Source organism: Phyllobates terribilis, unplaced genomic scaffold (assembly GCF_046119375.1).
Source record: "Phyllobates terribilis strain yellow unplaced genomic scaffold, ASM4611937v1 Scaffold_14__1_contigs__length_39327217, whole genome shotgun sequence".
Classification (NCBI taxonomy): Eukaryota; Metazoa; Chordata; class Amphibia; order Anura; family Dendrobatidae; genus Phyllobates; species Phyllobates terribilis.
The window spans coordinates 32452114-32477564 of record NW_027362774.1 but is presented as its reverse complement, the minus strand read 5'-3'; the positions used below and the strand labels follow the sequence as shown (position 1 = coordinate 32477564).

The following is a 25451-nucleotide window of genomic DNA, read 5'->3' as shown; positions in this document are numbered from 1 at the left end:
AGAGAGAGAGAGAGAGAGAGAGAGAGGAGAGAGAGAGGACACCGGGCCCAAAAACATATTCACAGACCAGTTTCTAAAACCAGAATAAAACACGAGAAACCTCCAGAACAACCGGAGCCAGAACATCCAGGGGACGCCGGAAACACCGAGAGGAGAAGAGCGGAGACTTATAACAGAGGGCGGGGGGGGCGAGGGCGGTGCTGAGCACTGAGGGGGCGGTGCTGAGCACTGAGGGGGCGGTGCTGAGCACTGAGGGGGCGGTGCTGAGCACTGAGGGGGCGGTGCTGAGCAATGAGGAGGCGTTGCGAGGGCGGTACTGAGCACTGAGGGGGCGGTGCTGAGCACTGAGAGGGCGGTGCTGAGCAATGAGGAGGCGTTGCGAGGGCGGTACTGAGCACTGAGGGGGCGGTGCTGAGCACTGAGGGGGCGGTGCTGAGCACTGAGGGGGCGGTGCGAGGGCGGTACTGAGCACTGAGGGGGCGGTGCTGAGCACTGAGGGGGCGGTGCGAGGGCGGTGCTGAGCACTGAAGGGGCGGGGGAAGCAGGAATCTGCTCAGGTGGGCGGAACAGAGACATGTAACTAAGGGGAGGGAATCGCTCATCACTGAAGTTGGGAGGGCAAAGGAGGAGTCTCAGGTGGGCGGAGCCTTCGGAACTCAGAGGAAGTTGGAAACTTTTCTGTTGCTCTCAGGAATCTCCTGCAGGTGAGAAGGAACCAAGTGTGCACCCGGTATTGTGCTCCTCCCCGGGCCGTGCACCCTGTATTGTGCTCCTCCCCGGGCCGTGCACCCTGTATTGTGCTCCTCCCCGGGCCGTGCACCCGGTATTGTGCTCCTCCCCGGGCCGTGCACCCGGTATTGTGCTCCTCCCCGGGCCGTGCACCCGGTATTGTGCTCCTCCCCGGGCCGTGCACCCGGTATTGTGCTCCTCCCCGGGCCGTGCACCCGGTATTGTGCTCCTCCCCGGGCCGTGCACCCGGTATTGTGCTCCTCCCCGGGCCGTGCACCCGGTATTGTGCTCCTCCCCGGGCCGTGCACCCTGTATTGTGCTCCTCCCCGGGCCGTGCACCCGGTATTGTGCTCCTCCCCGGGCCGTGCACCCGGTATTGTGCTCCTCCCCGGGCCGTGCACCCGGTATTGTGCTCCTCCCCGGGCCGTGCACCCGGTATTGTGCTCCTCCCCGGGCCGTGCACCCGGTATTGTGCTCCTCCCCGGGCCGTGCACCCGGTATTGTGCTCCTCCCCGGCCGTGCACCCTGTATTGTGCTCCTCCCCGGGCCGTGCACCCTGTATTGTGCTCCTCCCCGGGCCGTGCACCCGGTATTGTGCTCCTCCCCGGGCCGTGCACCCTGTATTGTGCTCCTCCCCGGGCCGTGCACCCGGTATTGTGCTCCTCCCCGGGCCGTGCACCCTGTATTGTGCTCCTCCCCGGGCCGTGCACCCTGTATTGTGCTCCTCCCCGGGCCGTGCACCCGGTATTGTGCTCCTCCCCGGGCCGTGCACCCTGTATTGTGCTCCTCCCCGGGCCGTGCACCCGGTATTGTGCTCCTCCCCGGGCCGTGCACCCGGTATTGTGCTCCTCCCCGGGCCGTGCACCCGGTATTGTGCTCCTCCCCGGGCCGTGCACCCGGTATTGTGCTCCTCCCCGGGCCGTGCACCCTGTATTGTGCTCCTCCCCGGGCCGTGCACCCTGTATTGTGCTCCTCCCCGGGCCGTGCACCCGGTATTGTGCTCCTCCCGGGCCGTGCACCCGGTATTGTGCTCCTCCCCGGGCCGTGCACCCGGTATTGTGCTCCTCCCCGGGCCGTGCACCCGGTATTGTGCTCCTCCCCGGGCCGTGCACCCGGTATTGTGCTCCTCCCCGGGCCGTGCACCCGGTATTGTGCTCCTCCCCGGGCCGTGCACCCTGTATTGTGCTCCTCCCCGGGCCGTGCACCCTGTATTGTGCTCCTCCCGGGCCGTGGCACCCGGTATTGTGCTCCTCCCGGCCGTGCACCCTGGTATTGTGCTCCTCCCCTAGCCGTGCACCCGGTATTGTGCTCCTCCCGGGCCGTGCACCCGGTATTGTGCTCCTCTCCGCCCCGTGCACCCGGTATTGTGCTCCTCCCCGGGCCGTGCACCCTGTATTGTGCTCCTCCCCGGGCCGTGCACCCTTGGGCTCCGCCCCGGGCCGTGCACCCTGTATTGTGCTCCTCTCCGGGCCGTGCACCCTGTATTGTGCTCCTCTCCGGGCCGTGCACCCTGTATTGTGCTCCTCCCCGGGCCGTGCACCCTGTATTGTGCTCCTCCCCGGGCTGTGCACCCTGTATTGTGCTCCTCCCCACCCCGTGCAGCCGGCATTGTGCTCCTCCCCGGGCCGTGCACCCGCTATTGTGCTCCTCCCCACCCCGTGCAGCCGGCATTGTGCTCCTCCCGGGCCGTGCACCCTGTATTGTGCTCCTCCCCGGGCCGTGCACCCTGTATTGTGCTCCTCCCCACCCCGTGCAGCCGGCATTGTGCTCCTCCCCGGGCCGTGCACCCTGTATTGTGCTCCTCCCCGGGCCGTGCACCCGCTATTGTGCTCCTCCCCGGGCCGTGCACCCGCTATTGTGCTCCTCCCCGGGCCGTGCACCCTCTATTGTGTTCCTCCCCGGGCCGTGCACCCGCTATGTGCTCCTCTGTGGCCCGCTCGCCTCCTCTGTGGCCCGCTCGCCTCCTCTGTGGCCCGCTCGCCTCCTCTGTGGCCCGCTCGCCTCCTCTGTGCCCGCTCGCCTCCTCTGTGGCCCGCTCGCCTCCTCTGTGGCCCGCTCGCCTCCTCTGTGGCCCGCTCGCCTCCTCTCCGCCTCCTCTGTGGCCCGCTCGCCTCCTCTGTGGCCCGCTCGCCTCCTCTGTGGCCCGCTCGCCTCCTCTCCGCCTCCTCTGTGGCCCGCTCGCCTCCTCTCCGCCTCCTCTGTGGCCCGCTCGCCTCCTCTCCGCCTCCTCTGTGGCCCGCTCGCCTCCTCTCCGCCTCCTCTGTGGCCCGCTCGCCTCCTCTCCGCCTCCTCTGTGGCCCGCTCGCCTCCTCTCCGCCTCCTCTGTGGCCCGCTCGCCTCCTCTCCGCCTCCTCTGTGGCCCGCTCGCCTCCTCTCCGCCTCCTCTGTGGCCCGCTCGCCTCCTCTCCGCCTCCTCTGTGGCCCGCTCGCCTCCTCTCCGCCTCCTCTGTGGCCCGCTCGCCTCCTCTCCGCCTGCTCTCTGGCCCGCTCGCCTCCTCTCCGCCTGCTCTCTGGCCTGCTCGCCTCCTCTCCGCCTGCTCTCTGGCCCGCTCGCCTCCTCTCCGCCTGCTCTCTGGCCCGCTCGCCTCCTCTCCGCCTGCTCTCTGGCCCGCTCGCCTCCTCTCCGCCTGCTCTCTGGCCCGCTCGCCTCCTCTCCGCCTGCTCTCTGGCCCGCTCGCCTCCTCTCCGCCTGCTCTCTGGCCCGCTCGCCTCCTCTCCGCCTCCTCTCTGGCCCGCTCGCCTCCTCTCCGCCTCCTCTCTGGCCCGCTCGCCTCCTCTCCGCCTCCTCTCTGGCCCGCTCGCCTCCTCTCCGCCTCCTCTCTGGCCCGCTCGCCTCCTCTCCGCCTCCTCTCCGCCTCCTCTCCGCCTCCTCTCTGGCCCGCTCGCCTCCTCTCCGCCTCCTCTCTGGCCCGCTCGCCTCCTCTCCGCCTCCTCTCTGGCCCGCTCGCCTCCTCTCCGCCTCCTCTCTGGCCCGCTCGCCTCCTCTCTGGCCCGCTCGCCTCCTCTCTGGCCCGCTCGCCTCCTCTCTGGCCCGCTCGCCTCCTCTCCGCCTCCTCTCTGGCCCGCTCGCCTCCACTCCTCCTCTCTGGCCCGCTCGCCTCCTCTCCGCCTGCCCTCTGGCCCGCTCGCCTCCACTCCTCCTCCTCTCTGGCCCGCTCGCCTCCTCTCCGCCTGCTCTCTGCCCCGCTCGCCTCCTCTCTGGCCCGCTCGCCTCCACTCCTCCTCCTCTCCGCCTCCTCTGTGGCCTCCTCTCTGGCCCGCTCGCCTCCTCTCTGGCCCGCTCGCCTCCACTCCTCCTCCTCTCCGCCTCATCTGTGGCCCCGCTCGCCTCCTCTCCGCCTCATCTGTGGCCCCGCTCGCCTCCTCTCCGCCTCCTCTGTGGCCCCGCTCGCCTCCTCTCCGCCTCCTCTGTGGCCCCGCTCGCCTCCTCTCCGCCTCCTCTGTGGCCCCGCTCGCCTCCTCTCCGCCTCCTCTGTGGCCCCGCTCGCCTCCTCTCCGCCTCCTCTGTGGCCCCGCTCGCCTCCTCTCCGCCTCCTCTGTGGCCCGCTCGCCTCCTCTCCGCCTCCTCTGTGGCCCGCTCGCCTCCTCTCCGCCTCCTCTGTGGCCCGCTCGCCTCCTCTCCGCCTCCTCTGTGGCCCGCTCGCCTCCTCTGTGGCCCGCTTGCCTCCTCTGTGGCCCGCTCGCCTCCTCTCCACCTCCTCTGTGGCCCGCTCGCCTCCTCTCCGCCTCCTCTGTGGCCCGCTCGCCTCCTCTCCGCCTCCTCTGTGGCCCGCTCGCCTCCTCTCCGCCTCCTCTGTGGCCCGCTCGCCTCCTCTCCGCCTCCTCTGTGGCCCGCTCGCCTCCTCTCCGCCTCCTCTGTGGCCCGCTCGCCTCCTCTCCGCCTCCTCTGTGGCCCGCTCGCCTCCTCTCCGCCTCCTCTGTGGCCCGCTCGCCTCCTCTCCGCCTCCTCTGTGGCCCGCTCGCCTCCTCTCCGCCTCCTCTGTGGCCCGCTCGCCTCCTCTGTGGCCCGCTCGCCTCCTCTGTGGCCCGCTCGCCTCCTCTCTGGCCCGCTCGCCTCCACTCCTCCTCCTCTCTGGCCCGCTCGCCTCCACTCCGCCTCCTCTCTGGCCCGCTCGCCTCCTCTCCGCCTCCTCTCTTGCCCGCTCGCCTCCACTCCTCCTCCTCTCTGGCCCGCTCGCCTCCTCTCCGCCTGCTCTCTGGCCCGCTCGCCTCCACTCCTCCTCCTCTCTGGCCCGCTCGCCTCCACTCCTCCTCCTCTCTGGCCCGCTCGCCTCCACTCCTCCTCCTCTCTGGCCCGCTCGCCTCCTCTCCGCCTGCTCTCTGGCCCGCTCGCCTCCACTCCTCCTCCTCTCTGGCCCGCTCGCCTCCACTCCTCCTCCTCTCTGGCCCGCTCGCCTCCACTCCTCCTCCTCTCTGGCCCGCTCGCCTCCACTCCTCCTCCTCTCTGGCCCGCTCGCCTCCACTCCTCCTCCTCTCTGGCCCGCTCGCCTCCACTCCTCCTCCTCTCCGCCTCCTCTGTGGCCCGCTCGCCTCCACTCCTCCTCCTCTCCGCCTCCTCTGTGGCCCGCTCGCCTCCTCTGTGGCCCGCTCGCCTCCTCTCAGTGCTCCGCTCTGTTGTGGCTCGGTTGTTGACCTTTGCCGGGCAGATGAACTCTGAGGGGGTCTCGGGTTGCAGCCTTTTACTGGAGGTTGGGGGTTGCAGTCCACTGTCAGAGGTTTCTGGTTGGTTTCTTCCTTTATGTGCTATTTTCTGTGACAGGTTCAGGATATCGGAGCCTTCTCTTCCCGGGACGACTGTCGGGAGATGCCGGTTCACCCGCCTGTACGCAGAGGATGTGGCGCTGCTGGTATCTTTAGGACCGTCTGTTCATGCCTTGCCGCTGAGGGGTCCTGTGTCTCCACGTCCAGGAGTCTGTCCCCCTCAGACATTTTCCTTCCAGTCCAGCAGTCACTTCTGCTCCTCTGGACACCATGAGCCAGAGCGGTGGTCTGAGCCCCCGGCCTGCGGACTCGCCTCTGCTGTTACAAAGCTCCGAGCTCCTCTGCAGTTTGGGAAATTCTCAGCCTGAACGGATGCGACAACCAGACTCTGTGACCTCCTCACCCAAGAGCCTCCCGCCATCGCCCGTCCTCCAGGGCGTCATTCCCCTGTCTGCCGGAGACTGGGAGAGTCGTGAGGAGCTCCGTCAGCGAGAGCTGGAGGAGGCCAGGGCACGAGCAGCTCAGATGGAGAAGACCATGCGCTGGTGGTCAGACTGCACCGCCAACTGGAGGGAGAAGTGGAGCAAAGTCAGGGCGGAGAGGAACAAGGCCCGGGAGGACGGGGTGCAGCTCCGCAACCGGCTCGAAGTCCTGAGCAAAGAGCTGAGTGCAATGAAACGAGAGCGGCAGGAGGTCGTCAGCGAGATGGAGCAGCTCCGCAGAGAGGTGGAGAGACTGCACGGCAAAGATCAGGAGCCAGAGGAACCGGTGCGGGACGTGGACACAGAGATACCCCTAAAGATCAAGGTGAGACCCCCGAGATTTTGCACGGACTGCAGGGATATGTGGTGGCCTCCAGAGCGGCAGCGGCTCCATCTCATCGTGTCTTCTGTAACCCCCAGGAGATGGACTTAGACCTGCAGCAAGAAGGCTGTGAGCAGCACAGCGGAGGCGCCCCCCGCAGCCCCAGACCCCGGCACTGGGAGAACAGAGACCCCACCGAGGACGAGGCTCCCAGGATTACAGCTCTGAGGCTGAGACTGGACGAGAGTCAGAAGGTTCTGCTGAAGGAGAGAGAGTGAGCGACTGGGAAGGGCGCGGAGACAGGGGGGTGGGGCGTGTGCGCAGCGGTGGTGTATGTGTGTACGGTGACGGTGGATGTTGTGATAGAGGTTAGGGGGGTATGCGGATGGTCGGCAGGCCCGTGTACCCCCGGTTGCCGGGTGGTCGGCAGGCCCGTGTACCCCCGTGGCCGGGTGGTCGGCAGGCCCGGGTACCCCCGGTGGCCGGGTGGTCGGCAGGCCCGGGTACCCCCGGTGGCCGGGTGGTCGGCAGGCCCGGGTTCCCCCGGTGGCCGGGTGGTCGGCAGGCCCGGGTTCCCCAGGTGGTCGGCAGGCCCGGGTTCCCCCGGTGGTCGGCAGGCCTGTGTACCCCGGTGGCCGGGTGGTCGGCAGGCCCCGGTGGCCGGGTGGTCGGCAGCCCCGGGTCCCCCCTGTGGCCGGGTGTTCGGCAGGCCCGGGTCCCCCCTGTGGGCGGGTGTTCGGCAGGCCCGTGTACCCCCTGTGGCCGGGTGATCGGCAAGACCGTGTCCCTTGGGTGGTCGGCAGGCCCGTGTCACCCCTGTGGCCGGGTGGTCGGCAGGCCCGTGTCACCCCTGTGGCTGGGTGGTCGGCAGGCCCGTGTCACCCCTGTGGCCGGGTGGTCGGCAGGCCCGTGTCACCCCTGTGGCCGGGTGGTCGGCAGGCCCGTGTCACCCCTGTGGCCGGGTGGTCGGCAGGCCCGTGTCACCCCTGTGGCCGGGTGGTCGGCAGGCCCGTGTACCCCCTGTGGCCGGGTGGTCGGCAGGCCCGTGTACCCCCTGTTTCCGGGTGGTCGACAGGCCCGTGTACCCCCTGTGGCCGGGTGGTCGGCAGGCCCGGGACACTCTGTAGATGTCAGTGACTGATTTGGGTGGTCTGCGCTGACTAGTGACCCCAATGTCTCCTCTGACATAATAATAATAATCTTTTTATTTATAAATATAGAGACAAGATGTTGCTGCGTAAGACCATCGAGAGGATGGAGGCCGAAGTCAGCCATTGCAGGGAGAAATGTGAGGAGCTGAGCAAGTCCAGGCAGGAGGCCGTCACTCAGGTAAGAAACTGCCATGTGCCTGGGCGGAGTCTTCAGAATAGGGAGGGGCTACATCAGTATTTAGTGAGGATGTGGGCGGAGTCTTCAGAATAGGGAGGGGCTACATCAGTATTTAGTGAGGATGTGGGCGGAGTCTTCAGAATAGGGAGGGGCTACATCAGTATTTAGTGAGGATGTGGGCGGAGTCTTCAGAATAGGGAGGGGCTACAACAGTATTTAGTGAGGATGTGGGCAGTGTCTTCAGAATGGGGAGGGGCTACATCAGTATATAGTGAGGATGTGGGCGGAGTCTTCAGAATAGGGAGGGGCTACATCAGTATATAGTGAGGATGTGGGCGGAGTCTTCAGAATAGGGAGGGGCTACATCAGTATATAGTGAGGATGTGGGCGGAGTCTTCAGAATGGGGAGGGGCTACATCAGTATATAGTGAGGATGTGGGCGGAGTCTTCAGAATAGGGAGGGGCTACATCAGTATATAGTGAGGATGTGGGCGGAGTCTTCAGAATAGGGAGGGGCTACATCAGTATATAGTGAGGATGTGGGCAGTGTCTTCAGAATGGGGAGGGGCTACATCAGTATATAGTGAGGATGTGGGCGGAGTCTTCAGAATAGGGAGGGACTACATCAGTATATAGTGAGGATGTGGGCGGAGTCTTCAGAATAGGGAGGGACTACATCAGTATATAGTGAGGATGTGGGCGGAGTCTTCAGAATGGGGAGGGGCTACATCAGTATATAGTGAGGATGTGGGCGGAGTCTTCAGAATAGGGAGGGGCTACAACAGTATTTAGTGAGGATGTGGGCAGAGTCTTCAGAATAGGGAGGGGCTACATCAGTATATAGTGAGGATGTGGGCGGAGTCTTCAGAATAGGGAGGGGCTACAACAGTATTTAGTGAGGATGTGGGCAGTGTCTTCAGAATGGGGAGGGGCTACATCAGTATATAGTGAGGATGTGGGCGGAGTCTTCAGAATAGGGAGGGGCTACATCAGTATATAGTGAGGATGTGGGCGGAGTCTTCAGAATAGGGAGGGGCTACATCAGTGTATAGTGAAGATGTGGGCGGAGTCTTCAGAATGGGGAGGGGCTAAATCAGTATATAGTGGGGATGTGGGCGGAGTCGTCAGAATGGGGAGGGGCTAAATCAGTATATAGTGGGGATGTGGGCGGAGTCGTCAGAATGGGGAGGGGCCACATCAGTATTTAGTGAGGATGTGGGCGGAGTCGTCAGAATGGGGAGGGGCTACATCAGTATATAGTGAGGATGTGGGCGGAGTCGTCAGAATGTGGATGTGGGCAGAGTCGTCGGCCATCATCCTGGTCAGTGGGTGGGAGGCCTGGGACCCGCTCCTACCCCCGGCAGCATCTGCTCCTCTCTTATTAGTCTGGCGGGCATGGATGTCATCATTGCAGGGTGACGCACACACAACGTCATGTCCGCCGGGCTCATAAGAGTGGAGCTGAGACTGCCGGGGGGTAGGAGCAGGTCCCAGGCCTCCCGTCCGGTCACTGACCAGGACGATGGCTGGAGTGCTGCGAGTCGACTCTCCCCTCTCTAGAAGTGACCCATGTTTGCAGCTCACCCTCCTCAGAGAGCGGCACCAGGACGAGTTGGGTCGGATTTCTGAAGATCTGCAGGACGAGCTCGGAGTCCGTTGCAGCATGGACAAGAAGCTGGCGGAGCTGCGGGCAGAGGTACTGGCGGAGGAAGACCCCCCCCATGGTTAGCCCCATGTGCAGAGGCCATGGCTTCATTTGCAGGTTTCTGTGCTCTGTATAGATGGAGGGGCTGCAGGCAGAGAACGCGGAGGAGTGGGGCCGACGGGAGAGACTGGAGACAGAGAAGCTCGGCCTGGAAAGAGACAACAAGAAGCTGCGTCTCCAGATCCAGGACCTGGAAGAGATTCTGAGCCGTAAGAGGAGACAGACGGCCAGCGCCCTGGACACCGACCTGAAGGCCGTACAGGCCGAGCTCCTGGAGAAAAGCAAGGTAAGGTGACATGGTGGGCGCATCAAGCGGGAGAAGAGGCTCCGCCCACACATGCCCCTCCCACATGGGAGTGCTCTGCCCACACATGCCCCTCCCACATGGGAGTGCTCTGCCCACACATGCCCCTCCCACATGGGAGTGCTCTGCCCACACATGCCCCTCCCACATGGGAGTGCTCTGCCCACACATGCCCCTCCCACATGGGAGTGCTCTGCCCACACATGCCCCTCCCACATGGGAGTGCTCTGCCCACACATGCCCCTCCCACATGGGAGTGCTCTGCCCACACATGCCCCTCCCACATGGGAGTGCTCTGCCTATGTGTGAAGACCCGGGGTCTTCCGTTGGCATAATACTACTCAGACAACACAGGGTGAGGATAAACAGTGCGGCAATACTTTACTGACCCACAAAGCGGACAATAAACACATAGAACAGTCCCAGCTAATACCCAAGATTGTGCAACATTACACAGTCTCACCCTTCCTCCTCCGCCCGCCTGGGATAGAACAGCTGCGACTTTGGAGACTTCCAGGGCCGACTTCCTCAACCAGTGGCCCCCCGCTTCTGGCGGACCCCACAGAGAGAAGGTAGCGGCAAGCTTAGGAAGCTAGCAGTCCATCAAGGTACAAGACCAGGAGACCCGAGGGTACCTCCCTGGCTTCTCCAAACGTCTCCATGGGTTCCAGGCGACCGGAGGGTCCCACCGAGGCAACCCCAAAGAACTTATCCATATGGCTAGGTGACCTCATTGTCCCAACCTGGTTTCTCCAAATGTATCCATGGGTTCTCTGATGGTCAATGGAGCAGATCTGTATCCTTCCAGTCAGGAGTGTTATCCTTAGGCTGAAATCCTTTAGAATCCAAATCTTTGTCTCTCTGGATGGAGCCATGCTACCAAGCTACTGTCCTGAAGAGGCTCTCTGATCTTTGATTCCTGATTCTCCTTGCAGCAGAAAAGAAAACCCTTTTTATATTTACATATGTGGCCAAGGTCATCAGTCACAGGTCAGGGGAAAGGTGCAGGGCTCAGGTCTCATTGTTTGCGCATTTAATCAATTTACATATTTGGTATCCCCCTGCTCTTGTAAATCAACAACTAGCTGGATTAGTACAATATGTAATTTAGCATATTAACAAACATCATTGTTTTAAGACCTAGAGAAGTCAACATTCAGGTTTATACAAATACTGGTCTGTCCTTCTTGATCAGCCAAATAAATACACACAAATTCTAAAGTCAGCACAAACACAATAGTGTAATTCTCTTGGTCTAAGAAATCTAGACGTCTGGCTAATTAAGATTAGAAGCCATGTTGTCACACCATGCATGCCCCTCCCACACAGCAATGCTCCACCCACGCATCCCCCTCAGTCACAGGAGCGCTCCACCCTCACAAGCTCCTCCCACACAGGCGCGCTCTGCCTGCGCATGCTCCTCCCACACGGGCATGCTCTGCCCACGCATGCCCCTCCCACATGGGAGTGCTCCACCCGCACACTCCCCTCGTACCACCCTGCCTGGCTGCTCCGCTCACTGACATACAGTGGGGTCATCGTCCACTTTCCTTGTGTTTTTATATTTCACTCTGAACCCAGGAGCTGTCCGACCTGCGACATAATCACGCCAAGCTGAAGAAGCAGCACCACGAGAGATCGGCCGAACTCGCTCATTCCAGCCGCCGCGGAGAACAGCTGGAGGGGGAGGTGAAGAAACTGCGGCTCCGAGTGGAGGAACTGAAGAAGGAGCTCGGCCAGGCGGAGGACCAGGTGACGGCATAGAGGACCCCGAAATAAGGGGTTAAACTCTACCCTCAAAGCTGCAGCCCCGCCCCCAGTGATGACATCACTGATATAGTGACATGAGACCACACCCCTTACACTACATCACCAGCCTCTATACGTGTGTCACGGGTGTGTTAGATGTGACAGACAGTCGCTCTGCAGTTGGCTGCAGCAGATCTCTTTGGCATTGCAGACGCCTTCTTAAATCTGTCTTACTTTAGGACCCAGCGGCTACCTCCCTCCTGCTCTGATTGACACCCAGGCCTGGGTGTTTAAATACTTTGTTTGCTACAGGGAGGTGCCGGTGATATTCACATGTTCCCTTGTGAACGCTTGAAGCTGTTGTAGTCTGCTTACTTCCTCTCGGGTGCTCTGGAGGACCTTTAGTGTAATTCTCTGAAGTCGGCTCAAGCTAAGTTTCTTCCCTGTGTTTGTCTCCCTTGCTGTCTTTAGTTTATAGTGGGGAATGACCAGTGCTCATCCCCCGTCCTTATCCAGGGCCTAGCTCTAGGGATATACAGGGTTTAGGTTTCCTGTTGGTGAGGAACCAATAAAGGGACGGTAGGGGAGACAGGGTGATATCAGATCAACCTAGGAGGTCTCCACTCCCCCTTTCCCTAGTGTCTTGGCTCACTTCCTCTCATCCCTTCGTGGCACTTTGTCTTTCCTACACTGCTTGACAACGTGTGTGAGGCTGTCAGCCCCCTCCCCCCAAGGATGACATCATCACCCCTTATACTAAAGCACTGGCTCCTCGTCTGTTACTGCTGACAACCAGCCTGGGCATCATGTATATTCAGGCTCCTCGGGTTGTCAGGGCCACCTCTTCTTGCTGCCGGCTTGGTTGTCAGGGCCGCCTCTTCTTGCTGCCGGCTTGGTTGTCAGGGCCGCCTCTTCTTGCTGCCGGCTTGGTTGTCAGGGCCGCCTCTTCTTGCTGCCGGCTTGGTTGTCAGGGCCGCCTCTTCTTGCTGCCGGCTTGGTTGTCAGGGCCGCCTCTTCTTGCTGCCGGCTTGGTTGTCAGGGCCGCCTCTTCTTGCTGCCGGCTTGGTTGTCAGGGCCGCCTCTTCTTGCTGCCGGCTTGGTTGTCAGGGCCGCCTCTTCTTGCTGCCGGCTTGGTTGTCAGGGCCGCCTCTTCTTGCTGCCGGCTTGGTTGTCAGGGCCACCATGTTTTGTAAGTTAGCGGACAGACGGCGGCCATGCGCTGAGGTTTTCTGAAGATGTTTGTTTTTTTTTACAGTTAGACGAGACGCAGAATCAGATACGAAAACTGCAGCGATCACTCGATGAACAGACGGAAATGAATGAAAACCTGCAGGTTCAAGTGGAGCATCTACAGTCCAGGTGCATGATGGGAAATGTATACATGTATTGGGCCACCACAAGCAAACAGCATATCCTCACATATACTCACACTACATCTAGACTGTATATAGACCCCTCCTGTATCCTCATGTATAGACCCCTCCTATATCCTCATGTATAGTGTCACGACATAGCTGTCAAAAGATCCGGGACCATGGGCACCTATCCTGTCCCTAATGCTAGGGGGTGCCCTAGCGTGCCCTATTCCCCGGGATACCTCTGAAGGTGAGGATGCTGGGGTCTCCACCCTCGCCCTAACTCCTGAATAAACCCTCCGTCTGTTCTCCTCCCCCACCCGGGAAAGAGGGTCACTACTGTGCACCGTAGTACACTAACCCGATGAACAGGGCAGCACAGACAGGGGTAAACAGAAAACTCCAGGCACACAAAATATTCGCTCACATATAACAGAGGAAAACACCGGGGTGTGAAGGTAAAGGAATAAACCAAAACAGGGAAGGTTAACGGATAATCACGCATGCAAACCAAACAACAGTCACTGATTACTCCTCCAACTCTCCTTCTCAGAACAACTCCTCTCCCTCTGTTAGCCATGCAGCAAGAGCTAGTGCTGACGAGGATTAGTATCAGAGCCCAGATTATAAAAGGGAAAAGGAGTGGCTAGCCGAGCTCAGCTGTGAGCACAGGGAAATCCAACACGGCCACTTAACCCCTGTTCTGCCAGAAGAAAATAAACACATTTAAAATGACGGAGAAGTTCTTCTTCTCGGAGCTGGAGTAGGAGCCATCCGACGCTGAGGTCTTCTGGATCCAAACTGTCGCGGTAACCCCATGACCTATTGACAATATATAGACCCCGTCCTACATCTTTATACACTGCTCAAAAAAATAAAGGGAAGACTTAAACAACAGAGTATAACTCCAAGTAAATGAAACTTCTGTGAAATCAAACTGTCCACTTAGGAAGCAACACTGATTGACAATCAATTTCACATGCTGCTGTGGAAATGGAATAGACAATAGATGGAAATTATTGGCAATTATCAAGACACCCTCAATAAAGGAGTGGTTCTGCAGGTGGGGACCACAGACCACATCTCAGTACCAATGCTTTCTGGCTGATGTTTTGGTCACTTTTGAATGCTGGTTGGGCTTTCACTCTCGTGGTAGCATGAGACGGACTCTACAACCCACAGAAGTTGCTCAGGTAGTGCAGCTCATCCAGGATTGCACTTCAATGCGAGCTGTGGCAAGAAGGTTTGCGGTGTCTGTCAGCATAGTGTCCAGAGGCTGGAGGTGCTACCAGGAGACAGGCCAGTACACCAGGAGACGTGGAGGGCGCCGTAGGAGGGCAACAACCCAGCAGCAGGACCGCTACCTCCGCCTTTGTGCAAGGAGGAACAGGAGGAGCACTGCCAGAGCCCTGCAAAATGACCTCCAGCAGGCCACAAATGTGCATGTGTCTGCACAAACGGTTAGAAACCGACTCCATGAGGGTGGTATGATGGCCCGACGTCCACAGATGGGGGTTGTGCTCACAGCCGAACACCGTGCAGGACGCTTGGCATTTGCCACAGAACACCAGGATTGGCAAAGTGGCCACTGGCGCCCTGTGCTCTTCACAGATGAAAGCAGGTTCACACTGAGCACATGTGACAGACGTGACAGAGTCTGGAGACGCCGTGGAGAGCGATCTGCTGCCTGCAACATCCTTCAGCATGACCGGTTTGGCAGTGGGTCAGTAATGGTGTGGGGTGGCATTTCTTTGGAGGGCCGCACAGCCCTCCATGTGCTCGCCAGAGGTAGCTTGACTGCCATTAGGTACCGAGATGAGATCCTCAGACCCCTTGTGAGACCATATGCTGGTGCGGTTGGCCCTGGGTTCCTCCTAATGCAGGACAATGCCAGACCTCATGTGGCTGGAGTGTGTCAGCAGTTCCTGCAAGATGAAGGCATTGAAGCTATGGACTGGCCGCCCGTTCCCCAGACCTGAATCCGATTGAGCACATCTGGGACATCATGTCTCGCTCCATCCACCAACGTCACGTTGCACCACAGACTGTCCAGGAGTTGGCGGATGCTTTAGTCCAGGTCTGGGAGGAGATCCCACAGGAGACCATCCACAACCTCATCAGGAGCATGCCCAGGAGTTGTAGGGGGGTCATACAGGCACGTGGAGGCCACACACAATACTCGGCCTCATCAGGAGCATGTCCAGGCGTTGTAGGGAGGTCATACAGGCACGTGGAGGCCACACACAATACTCGGCCTCATCAGGAGCATGCCCAGGCGTTGTAGGGAGGTCATACAGGTACGTGGAGGCCACACACTATACTCAGCCTCATCAGGAGCATGCCCAGGCGTTGTAAAGAGGTCATACAGGCACGTGGAGGCCACACACAATACTCAGCCTCATCAGGAGCACGCCCAGGTGTTGTAGGGAGGTCATACAGGCACGTGGAGGCCACACACAATACTCAGCCTCATCAGGAGCATGCCCAGGCGTTGTAGGGAGGTCATACAGGCACGTGGAGGCCACACACAATACTCAGCCTCATCAGGAGCATGCCCAGGCGTTGTAGGGAGGTCATACAGGCACGTGGAGGCCACACACTATACTCAGCCTCATCAGGAGCATGCCCAGGCGTTGTAAAGAGGTCATACAGGCACGTGGAGGCCACACACAATACTCAGCCTCATCAGGAGCATGCCCAGGCGTTGTAGGGAGGTCATACAGGCACGTGGAGGCCACACACAATACTCAGCCTCATCAGGAGCATGCCCAGGCGTTGTAGGGAGCTCATTCAGGCACGTGGAGGCCACACACAATACTCATCCTCAACAGGAGCATGCCCAGGCGTTGTAGGGAGGTCATACAGGCACGTGGAGGCCACACACAATACTGAGCCTCATCAGGAGCATGCCCAGGTGTTGTAGGGAGGTCATACAGGCACGTGGAGGCCACACACAATACTCAGCCTCATCAGGAGCATGCCCAGGCGTTGTAGGGAGGTCATACAGGCACGTGGAGGCCACACACAATACTCAGCCTCATCAGGAGCATGCCCAGGCGTTGTACGGAGGTCATACAGGCACGTGGAGGCCACACACAATACTCAGCCTCATCAGGAGCATGCTCAGGCGTTGTAGGGAGGTCATACAGACACGTGGAGGCCACACACAATACTCAGCCTCATCAGGAGCATGCCCAGGCGGTGTAGGGAGGTCATACAAGCACGTGGAGGCCACACACAATACTCAGCCTCATCAGGAGCATGCCCAGGCGGTGTAGGGAGGTCATACAGGCACGTGGAGGCCACACACAATACTCAGCCTCATCAGGAGCATGCCCAGGTGTTGTTGGGAGGTCATACAGGCACGTGGAGGCCACACACAATACTCAGCCTCATCAGGAGCATGCCCAGGTGTTGTAGGGAGGTCATACAGGCACGTGGAGGCCACACACAATACTGAGCCTCATCAGGAGCATGCCCAGGCGTTGTAGGGAGGTCATACAGGCACGTGGAGGCCACACACAATACTCAGCCTCATCAGGAGCATGCCAAGGCATTGTAGGGAGGTCATACAGGCACGTGGAGGCCACACACAATACTCAGCCTCATCAGGAGCATGCCCAGGCGTTGTAGGGAGGTCATACAGGCACGTGGAGGCCACACACAATACTCAGCCTCATCAGGAGCATGCCCAGGCGTTGTAGGGAGGTCATACAGGCACGTGGAGGCCGCACACAATACTCAGCCTCATCAGGAGCATGCCCAGGCGTTGTAGGGAGGTCATACAGGCACGTGGAGGCCACACACAATACTGAGTCTCATCAGGAGCATGCCCAGGCGTTGTAGGGAGGTCATACAGGCACGTGGAGGCCACACACAATACTGAGTCTCATCAGGAGCATGCCCAGGCGTTGTAGGGAGGTCATACAGGCACGTGGAGGCCGCACACAATACTCAGCCTCATCAGGAGCATGCCCAGGCGTTGTAGGGAGGTCATACAGGCACGTGGAGGCCACACACAATACTGAGTCTCATCAGGAGCATGCCCAGGCGTTGTAGGGAGGTCATACAGGCACGTGGAGGCCACACACAATACTCAGCCTCATCAGGATCATGCCCAGGCGTTGTAGGGAGGTCATACAGGCACGTGGAGGCCACACACAATACTCAGCCTCATCAGGAGCATGCCCAGGCGTTGTCGGGAGGTCATACAGGCACGTGGAGGCCACACACAATACTCAGCCTCCTCAGGATCATGCCCAGGCGTTGTAGGGAGGTCATACAGGCACGTGGAGGCCACACACAATACTCAGCCTCATCAGCAGCATGCCCAGGCGTTGTAGGGAGGTCATACAGGCACGTGGAGGCCACACACAATACTCAGCCTCATCAGGAGCATGCCCAGGCGTTGTAGGGGGGTCATACAGGCACGTGGAGGCCACACACAATACTCAGCCTCATCAGGAGCATGCCCAGGCGTTGTAGGGAGGTCATACAGGCACGTGGAGGCCACACACAATACTCAGCCTCATCAGGAGCATGCCCAGGCGTTGTAGGGAGGTCATACAGGCACGTGGAGGCCACACACAATACTCAGCCTCATCAGGAGCATGCCAAGGCATTGTAGGGAGGCCATACAGGCACGTGGAGGCCACACACAATACTCAGCCTCATCAGGAGCATGCCCAGGTGTTGTAGGGAGGTCATACAGGCACGTGGAGACCACACACAATACTCAGCCTCATCAGGAGCATGCCCAGGCGTTGTAGGGAGGTCATACAGGCACGTGGAGGCCACACACAATACTCAGCCTCATCAGGAGCATGCCCAGGCGTTGTAGGGAGGTCATACAGGCACGTGGAGGCCACACACAATACTCAGCCTCATCAGGAGCATGCCCAGGCATTGTAGGGAGGTCATACAGGCACGTGGAGGCCACACACAATACTCAGCCTCATCAGGAGCATGCCCAGGCGTTGTAGGGAGGTCATACAGGCACGTGGAGGCCACACACAATACTCAGCCTCATCAGGAGCATGCCCAGGCGTTGTAGGGAGGTCATACAGGCACGTGGAGGCCACACACAATACTCAGCCTCATCAGGAGCATGCCCAGGCGTTGTAGGGAGGTCATACAGGCACGTGGAGGCCACACACAATACTCAGCCTCATCAGGAGCATGCCCAGGCGTTGTAGGGAGGTCATACAGGCACGTGGAGGCCACACACTATACTCAGCCTCATCAGGAGCATGCCCAGGTGTTGTAGGGAGGTCATACAGGCACGTGGAGGCCACACACTATACTCGGCCTCATCAGGAGCATGCCCAGGCGTTGTAGGGAGGTCATACAGGCACGTGGAGGCCACACACAATACTCAGCCTCATCAGGAGCATGCCCAGGCGTTGTAGGGAGGTCATACAGGCACGTGGAGGCCACACACAATACTCAGCCTCATCAGGAGCATGCCCAGGCGGTGTAGGGAGGTCATACAGGCACGTGGAGGCCACACACAATACTGAGCCTCATCAGGAGCATGCCCAGGCGTTGTAGGGAGGTCATACAGGCACGTGGAGGCCACACAATACTCAGCCTCATCAGGAGCATGCCCAGGCGTTGTAGGGAGGTCATACAGGCACGTGGAGGCCACACAATACTCAGCCTCATCAGGAGCATGTCCAGGCGTTGTAGGGAGGTCATACAGGCACGTGGAGGCCACACAATACTCAGCCTCATCAGGAGCATGCCCAGGCGTTGTAGGGAGGTCATACAGGCACGTGGAGGCCACACAATACTCAGCCTCATCAGGAGCATGTCCAGGCGTTGTAGGGAGGTCATACAGGCACGTGGAGGCCACACAATACTCAGCCTCATCAGGAGCATGTCCAGGCGTTGTAGGGAGGTCATACAGGCACGTGGAGGCCACACAATACTCAGCCTCATCAGGAGCATGCCCAGGCGTTGTAGGGAGGTCATACAGGCACGTGGAGGCCACACACAATACTCAGCCTCATTGTGACTTGTTTTAAGGACATTACATCACAGTTGGATCAACTTTGTACAGAACAAAGTATTCAATGAGAAGATTTCATTCATTCAGATCTAGGAGGGGTATTTCAGGGTTCCTGATATTTTTTTGAGCTGTGTATATAGACCCCGTCCTACATCCTTATATATGGACTATATACAGACTCGCCTTATATCCTCATATATGGACTATATACAGACCCGCCTTATATCCTCATATATGGACTATATACAGACCCGCCTTATATCCTCATATATGGAGTATATACAGACTCGCCTTATATCCTCATATATGGACTATATACAGACCCGCCTTATATCCTCATATATGGAGTATATACAGACTCGCCTTATATCCTCATATATGGAGTATATACAGACCCGCCTTATATCCTCATATATGGAGTATATACAGACCCGCCTTATATCCTCATATATGGAGTATATACAGACTCGCCTTATATCTTCATATATGGACTATATACAGACCCGCCTTATATCCTCATATATGGAGTATATACAGACCCGCCTTATATCCTCATATATGGAGTATATACAGACCCGCCTTATATCCTCATATATGGACTATATACAGACCCGCCTTATATCCTCATATATGGAGTATATACAGACCCGCCTTATATCCTCATATATGGAGTATATACAGACCCGCCTTATATCCTCATATATGGACTATATACAGACCCGCCTTATATCCTCATATATGGAGTATATACAGACCCGCCTTATATCCTCATATATGGAGTATATACAGACTCGCCTTATATCCTCATATATGGAGTATATACAGACCCGCCTTATATCCTCATATATGGAGTATATACAGACCCGCCTTATATCCTCATATATGGAGTATATACAGACCCGCCTTATATCCTCATATATGGACTATATACAGACTCGCCTTATATCCTCATATATGAACTATATACAGACTCGCCTTATATCCTCATATATGGAGTATATACAGACCCGCCTTATATCCTCATATATGGAGTATATACAGACCCGCCTTATATCCTCATATATGGAGTATATACAGACTCGCCTTATATCCTCATATATGGAGTATATACAGACTCGCCTTATATCCTCATATATGGAGTATATACAGACTCGCCTTATATCCTCATATATGGAGTATATACAGACCCGCCTTATATCCTCATATATGGAGTATATACAGACTCGCCTTATATCCTCATATATGGAGTATATACAGACCCGCCTTATATCCTCATATATGGAGTATATACAGACTCGCCTTATATCCTCATATATGGACTATATACAGACCCGCCTTATATCCTCATATATGGAGTATATACACTCGCCTTATATCCTCATATATGGACTATATACAGACCCGCCTTATATCCTCATATATGGACTATATACAGACCCGCCTTATATCCTCATATATGGAGTATATACAGACTCGCCTTATATCCTCATATATGGACTATATACAGACCCGCCTTATATCCTCATATATGGAGTATATACAGACTCGCCTTATATCCTCATATATGGACTATATACAGACCCGCCTTATATCCTCATATATGGAGTATATACAGACCCGCCTTATATCCTCATATATGGACTATATACAGACTCGCCTTATATCCTCATATATGGACTATATACAGACCCGCCTTATATCCTCATATATGGACTATATACAGACCCGCCTTATATCCTCATATATGGAGTATATACAGACTCGCCTTATATCCTCATATATGGACTATATACAGACCCGCCTTATATCCTCATATATGGAGTATATACAGACTCGCCTTATATCCTCATATATGGACTATATACAGACCCGCCTTATATCCTCATATATGGACTATATACAGACCCGCCTTATATCCTCATATATGGACTATATACAGATCCGCCTTATTTCCTCATATATGGAGTATATACAGACCCGCCTTATATCCTCATATATGGAGTATATACAGACTCGCCTTATATCCTCATATATGGAGTATATACAGACCCGCCTTATATCCTCATATATGGAGTATATACAGACCCGCCTTATATCCTCATATATGGAGTATATACAGACCCGCCTTATATCCTCATATATGGAGTATATACAGACTCGCCTTATATCCTCATATATGGAGTATATACAGACTCGCCTTATATCCTCATATATGGAGTATATACAGACTCGCCTTATATCCTCATATATGGAGTATATACAGACTCGCCTTATATCCTCATATATGGAGTATATACAGACTCGCCTTATATCCTCATATATGGAGTATATACAGACTCGCCTTATATCCTCATATATGGACTATATACAGACCCGCCTTATATCCTCATATATGGAGTATATACAGACCCGCCTTATATCCTCATATATGGACTATATACAGACTCGCCTTATATCCTCATATATGGACTATATACAGACTCGCCTTATATCCTCATATATGGACTATATACAGACCCGCCTTATATCCTCATATATGGAGTATATACAGACTCGCCTTATATCCTCATATATGGAGTATATACAGACTCGCCTTATATCCTCATATATGGAGTATATACAGACTCGCCTTATATCCTCATATATGGAGTATATACAGACTCGCCTTATATCCTCATATATGGACTATATACAGACCCGCCTTATATCCTCATATATGGACTATATACAGACCCGCCTTATATCCTCATATATGGACTATATACAGACCCGCCTTATATCCTCATATATGGAGTATATACAGACCCGCCTTATATCCTCATATATGGAGTATATACAGACCCGCCTTATATTCTCATATATGGACTATATACAGACCCGCCTTATATCCTCATATATGGACTATATACAGACCCGCCTTATATCCTCATATATGGACTATATACAGACTCGCCTTATATCCTCATATATGGAGTATATACAGACCCGCCTTATATCCTCATATATGGAGTATATACAGACCCGCCTTATATCCTCATATATGGAGTATATACAGACTCGCCTTATATCCTCATATATGGAGTATATACAGACCCGCCTTATATCCTCATATATGGACTATATACAGACTCGCCTTATATCCTCATATATGGACTATATACAGACCCGCCTTATATCCTCATATATGGACTATATACAGACTCGCCTTATATCCTCATATATGGACTATATACAGACCCGCCTTATATCCTCATATATGGAGTATATACAGACTCGCCTTATATCCTCATATATGGAGTATATACAGACTCGCCTTATATCCTCATATATGGAGTATATACAGACTCGCCTTATATCCTCATATATGGACTATATACAGACTCGCCTTATATCCTCATATATGGACTATATACAGACCCGCCTTATATCCTCATATATGGAGTATATACAGACTCGCCTTATATCCTCATATATGGAGTATATACAGACTCGCCTTATATCCTCATATATGGACTATATACAGACCCGCCTTATATCCTCATATATGGAGTATATACAGACCCGCCTTATATCCTCATATATGGAGTATATACAGACTCGCCTTATATCCTCATATATGGACTATATACAGACCCGCCTTATATTCTCATATATGGAGTATATACAGACCCGCCTTATATCCTCATATATGGACTATATACAGACCCGCCTTATATCCTCATATATGGACTATATACAGACCCGCCTTATATCCTCATATATGGACTATATACAGACCCGCCTTATATCCTCATATATGGACTATATACAGACCCGCCTTATATCCTCATATATGGACTATATACAGACCCGCCTTATATCCTCATATATGGACTATATACAGACCCGCCTTATATCCTCATATATGGACTATATACAGACCCGCCTTATATCCTCATATATGGAGTATATACAGACCCGCCTTATATCCTCATATATGGACTATATACAGACCCGCCTTATATCCTCATATATGGACTATATACAGACTCGCCTTATATCCTCATATATGGACTATATATAGACGCGTCCTATATCTTCATATATACACACTACATATAGACTTCTGTCAGGAATTCCAACACACAGGCGAGACGACACCGAGGAGATCACACAATATCTCACCGTGCCGTCACGCTGTCCGGAGTCTCGAGCACGCGATCCAGACTACTCGCTACGTGGATATCGGTAAGCGACCAGTGAGCGTATGGCGCAACACCCTGGGTTCCCCAGACTGGAATCCGTGTTTAACGCCCTCCTGTTACTGTCAGCTTCACGATAGCCCAATTATTAATACTCTCTGCCACCACCGGCCGAGTTTGAAATATAATACAGGCCGGACGCCTGCGTTTTGGTAGCGTATATGGCTTCGGGGGAGGGGACAATTACAGAACAAAAGAAACAGGACTATTAAATTTTATATTTAATCCAAAAGGGAGGCAGTGTGTAAGAAAGATATATACAAGGATGGTACAAGGGGGACATTAAAATACATAGGCAGCTAAATAAAATAAACAGGGTAAAAAGAAGACAACTTACACTATACGATCACAGAGACGATTCAGTATAGGTGGAGGAGGGGCTCCCCAGTTGGATTATGCTGTTATTGAACAGGACCCGTTGCTTATAATTCTTATTCCCCCCTGGCAATGAGTGCTCCTTTCTTCTCCATAGATTCTCTTATACCTAAGGGGAGATCTGGCCACACGCCCCTGATGGTGACATCATGTGGGCCGGTCTCCAGCCTGTACGTTTTCATTAAAAACACTAACTTCTGCAATAACTCATCGCTCGTTGATCGCAGAAGCTTGCAAACTACTCCATTTTTTCCCTTATGATTTTATCCTTATTTAGAGACCACACATCGCATAGCTGCAGTCTGCCATTCTGGTGTTTTTGCACTACAGCTCCCTGATTTTGCCTACTGCCCGGGAAAACTACCTATACATTCCTGGGTTGATTTGGTCACTAGACATATGGATCCCGTTCCTGTCAGACGTATGGAACTCACAATATTTCATAGTTCATATCGGAGTCAGTTCGTCTGGAAATTTCCCTTTGAGGCTCGGGAAGCAGCCTCACAGTCACACGCAAATTAGTGCAAGCCTGCATTTTAATTACCTCCTGCATCTTTCAGGGACAAGATGCTTGTTTCCTAACAAAGTTATAACACTCCTTGGCTGGCATTGTTTGCATAAGCTATTTCTCAGGCGTGTGTTAATTGGGGCTTTTGTGCTGAGGAAAATGGGAATAAGGGAGGGGGGTGAACATCTATGTCAGGCAAATATGGAAGAACATTTTACTGACATAAATATTTTCCTGACACACCTCCCTGTATCTTCATATATACACACTACATATAGACCCGTCCTATATCCTCATATATAGATAACTACATCCATGCTGCCCCTGGGCTCTTGCCTTGGATGTCGCTGAGGGGTCATGTTGTGTGTGGCCCGTGTCTTTCAGTAGTGGCCCTGGGGCCACTTAATACTGAATACCTGTCTGTCATCTGCAGGTTGCGGCGTCAGCAGAACCCTCCGCTCTTCGGGAAGCTGCGCACCTCTCGGTTTGGCAATGACGACCACGGGGAGACCGGAAGTGACGCTGATGAGGATGATCTTCAGATCCAAGTGCCGTAGCTTTGGCTGCCGCGGGTGTGAGAGGATTGGGGTCCGATCCGTAGACGTGTACACGGGGGCTGAGGAGCAGAGAGCTGTCTGACTGCTGCACCGCCAGTGTTACACCGCAGTGTCCTCCACCTGCGCCTCCTGGATGTATGGGACCAGAGGGCGGCTGTAGGTGGAGTGGGCTCCGGCAGGCACCGATTACTTGCCTTCCTATGATGAAATCCGAGGCCTGGGCGCCTCCGAGCCTTCATCCCTGCTCCTGCACCTCCAGGCTCAAAATGGCCACGGTGCATAGAGATGCCGTAGCCGGTACGCAGCACACCTGCACCCGACCGGCTCTGCACCGCATTGTTTCATATCCATCTTATTATAAATCCAGCTGGCTGGAGCCGACCTTGTGGCCGCTATATACTGGACTTAGGTATTTAATGGACTATATACTCCCAGCAGAAATACACAAGAACTGTAACGACTGTAAACCCTGACGGGTAGATAAGCTGATAACGCCCCAATAACCAACCAGTGACTACAAGGTACGGGATAGTATAGACATTATGTACAGCGCAAATATACTGGCTCTATAATGGACTGTAGGGGACCAGAGGGTATATACTGGCTCTATAATGGACTGTAGGTGACCAGAGGGTATATACCGGCTCTATAATGGACTGTAGGGGACCAGAGTGTATATACTGGCTCTATAATGGACTGTAGATGACCAGAGGGTATATACTGGCTCTATAATGGACTGTAGGGGACCAGAGTGTATATACTGGCTCTATAATGGACTGTAGGGGACCAGAGGGTATATACTGGCTCTATAATGGACTGTAGCTGACCAGAGGGTATATACTGGCTCTATAATGGACTGTAGATGACCAGAGGGTATATACTGGCTCTATAATGGACTAGGGGACCAGAGTGTATATACTGGCTCTATAATGGACTGTAGGGGACCAGAGGGTATATACTGGCTCTATAATGGACTGTAGCTGACCAGAGGGTATATACTGGCTCTATAATGGACTGTAGCTGACCAGAGGGTATATACTGGCTCTATAATGGACTGTAGGGGACCAGAGGGTATATACTGGCT

General features: G+C 55.3%; 1 protein-coding gene across 1 annotated transcript; it reads left to right on the top strand.

The window, feature by feature from the left end:
• Window positions 1-585: 585 nt before the first annotated feature.
• Window positions 586-25245, top strand: CCDC102A (coiled-coil domain containing 102A). Its single transcript, XM_073659869.1, has 9 exons — window positions 586-704; window positions 5489-6237; window positions 6333-6508; window positions 7455-7563; window positions 9143-9259; window positions 9345-9554; window positions 11154-11324; window positions 12577-12680; window positions 24244-25245. Exons 2-9 carry the CDS (start codon window positions 5701-5703, stop codon window positions 24365-24367), a joined length of 1548 nt encoding a protein of 515 aa, XP_073515970.1. The 5' UTR covers window positions 586-704; window positions 5489-5700; the 3' UTR covers window positions 24368-25245.
• The last annotated feature ends 206 nt before the right edge of the window (window positions 25246-25451 follow it).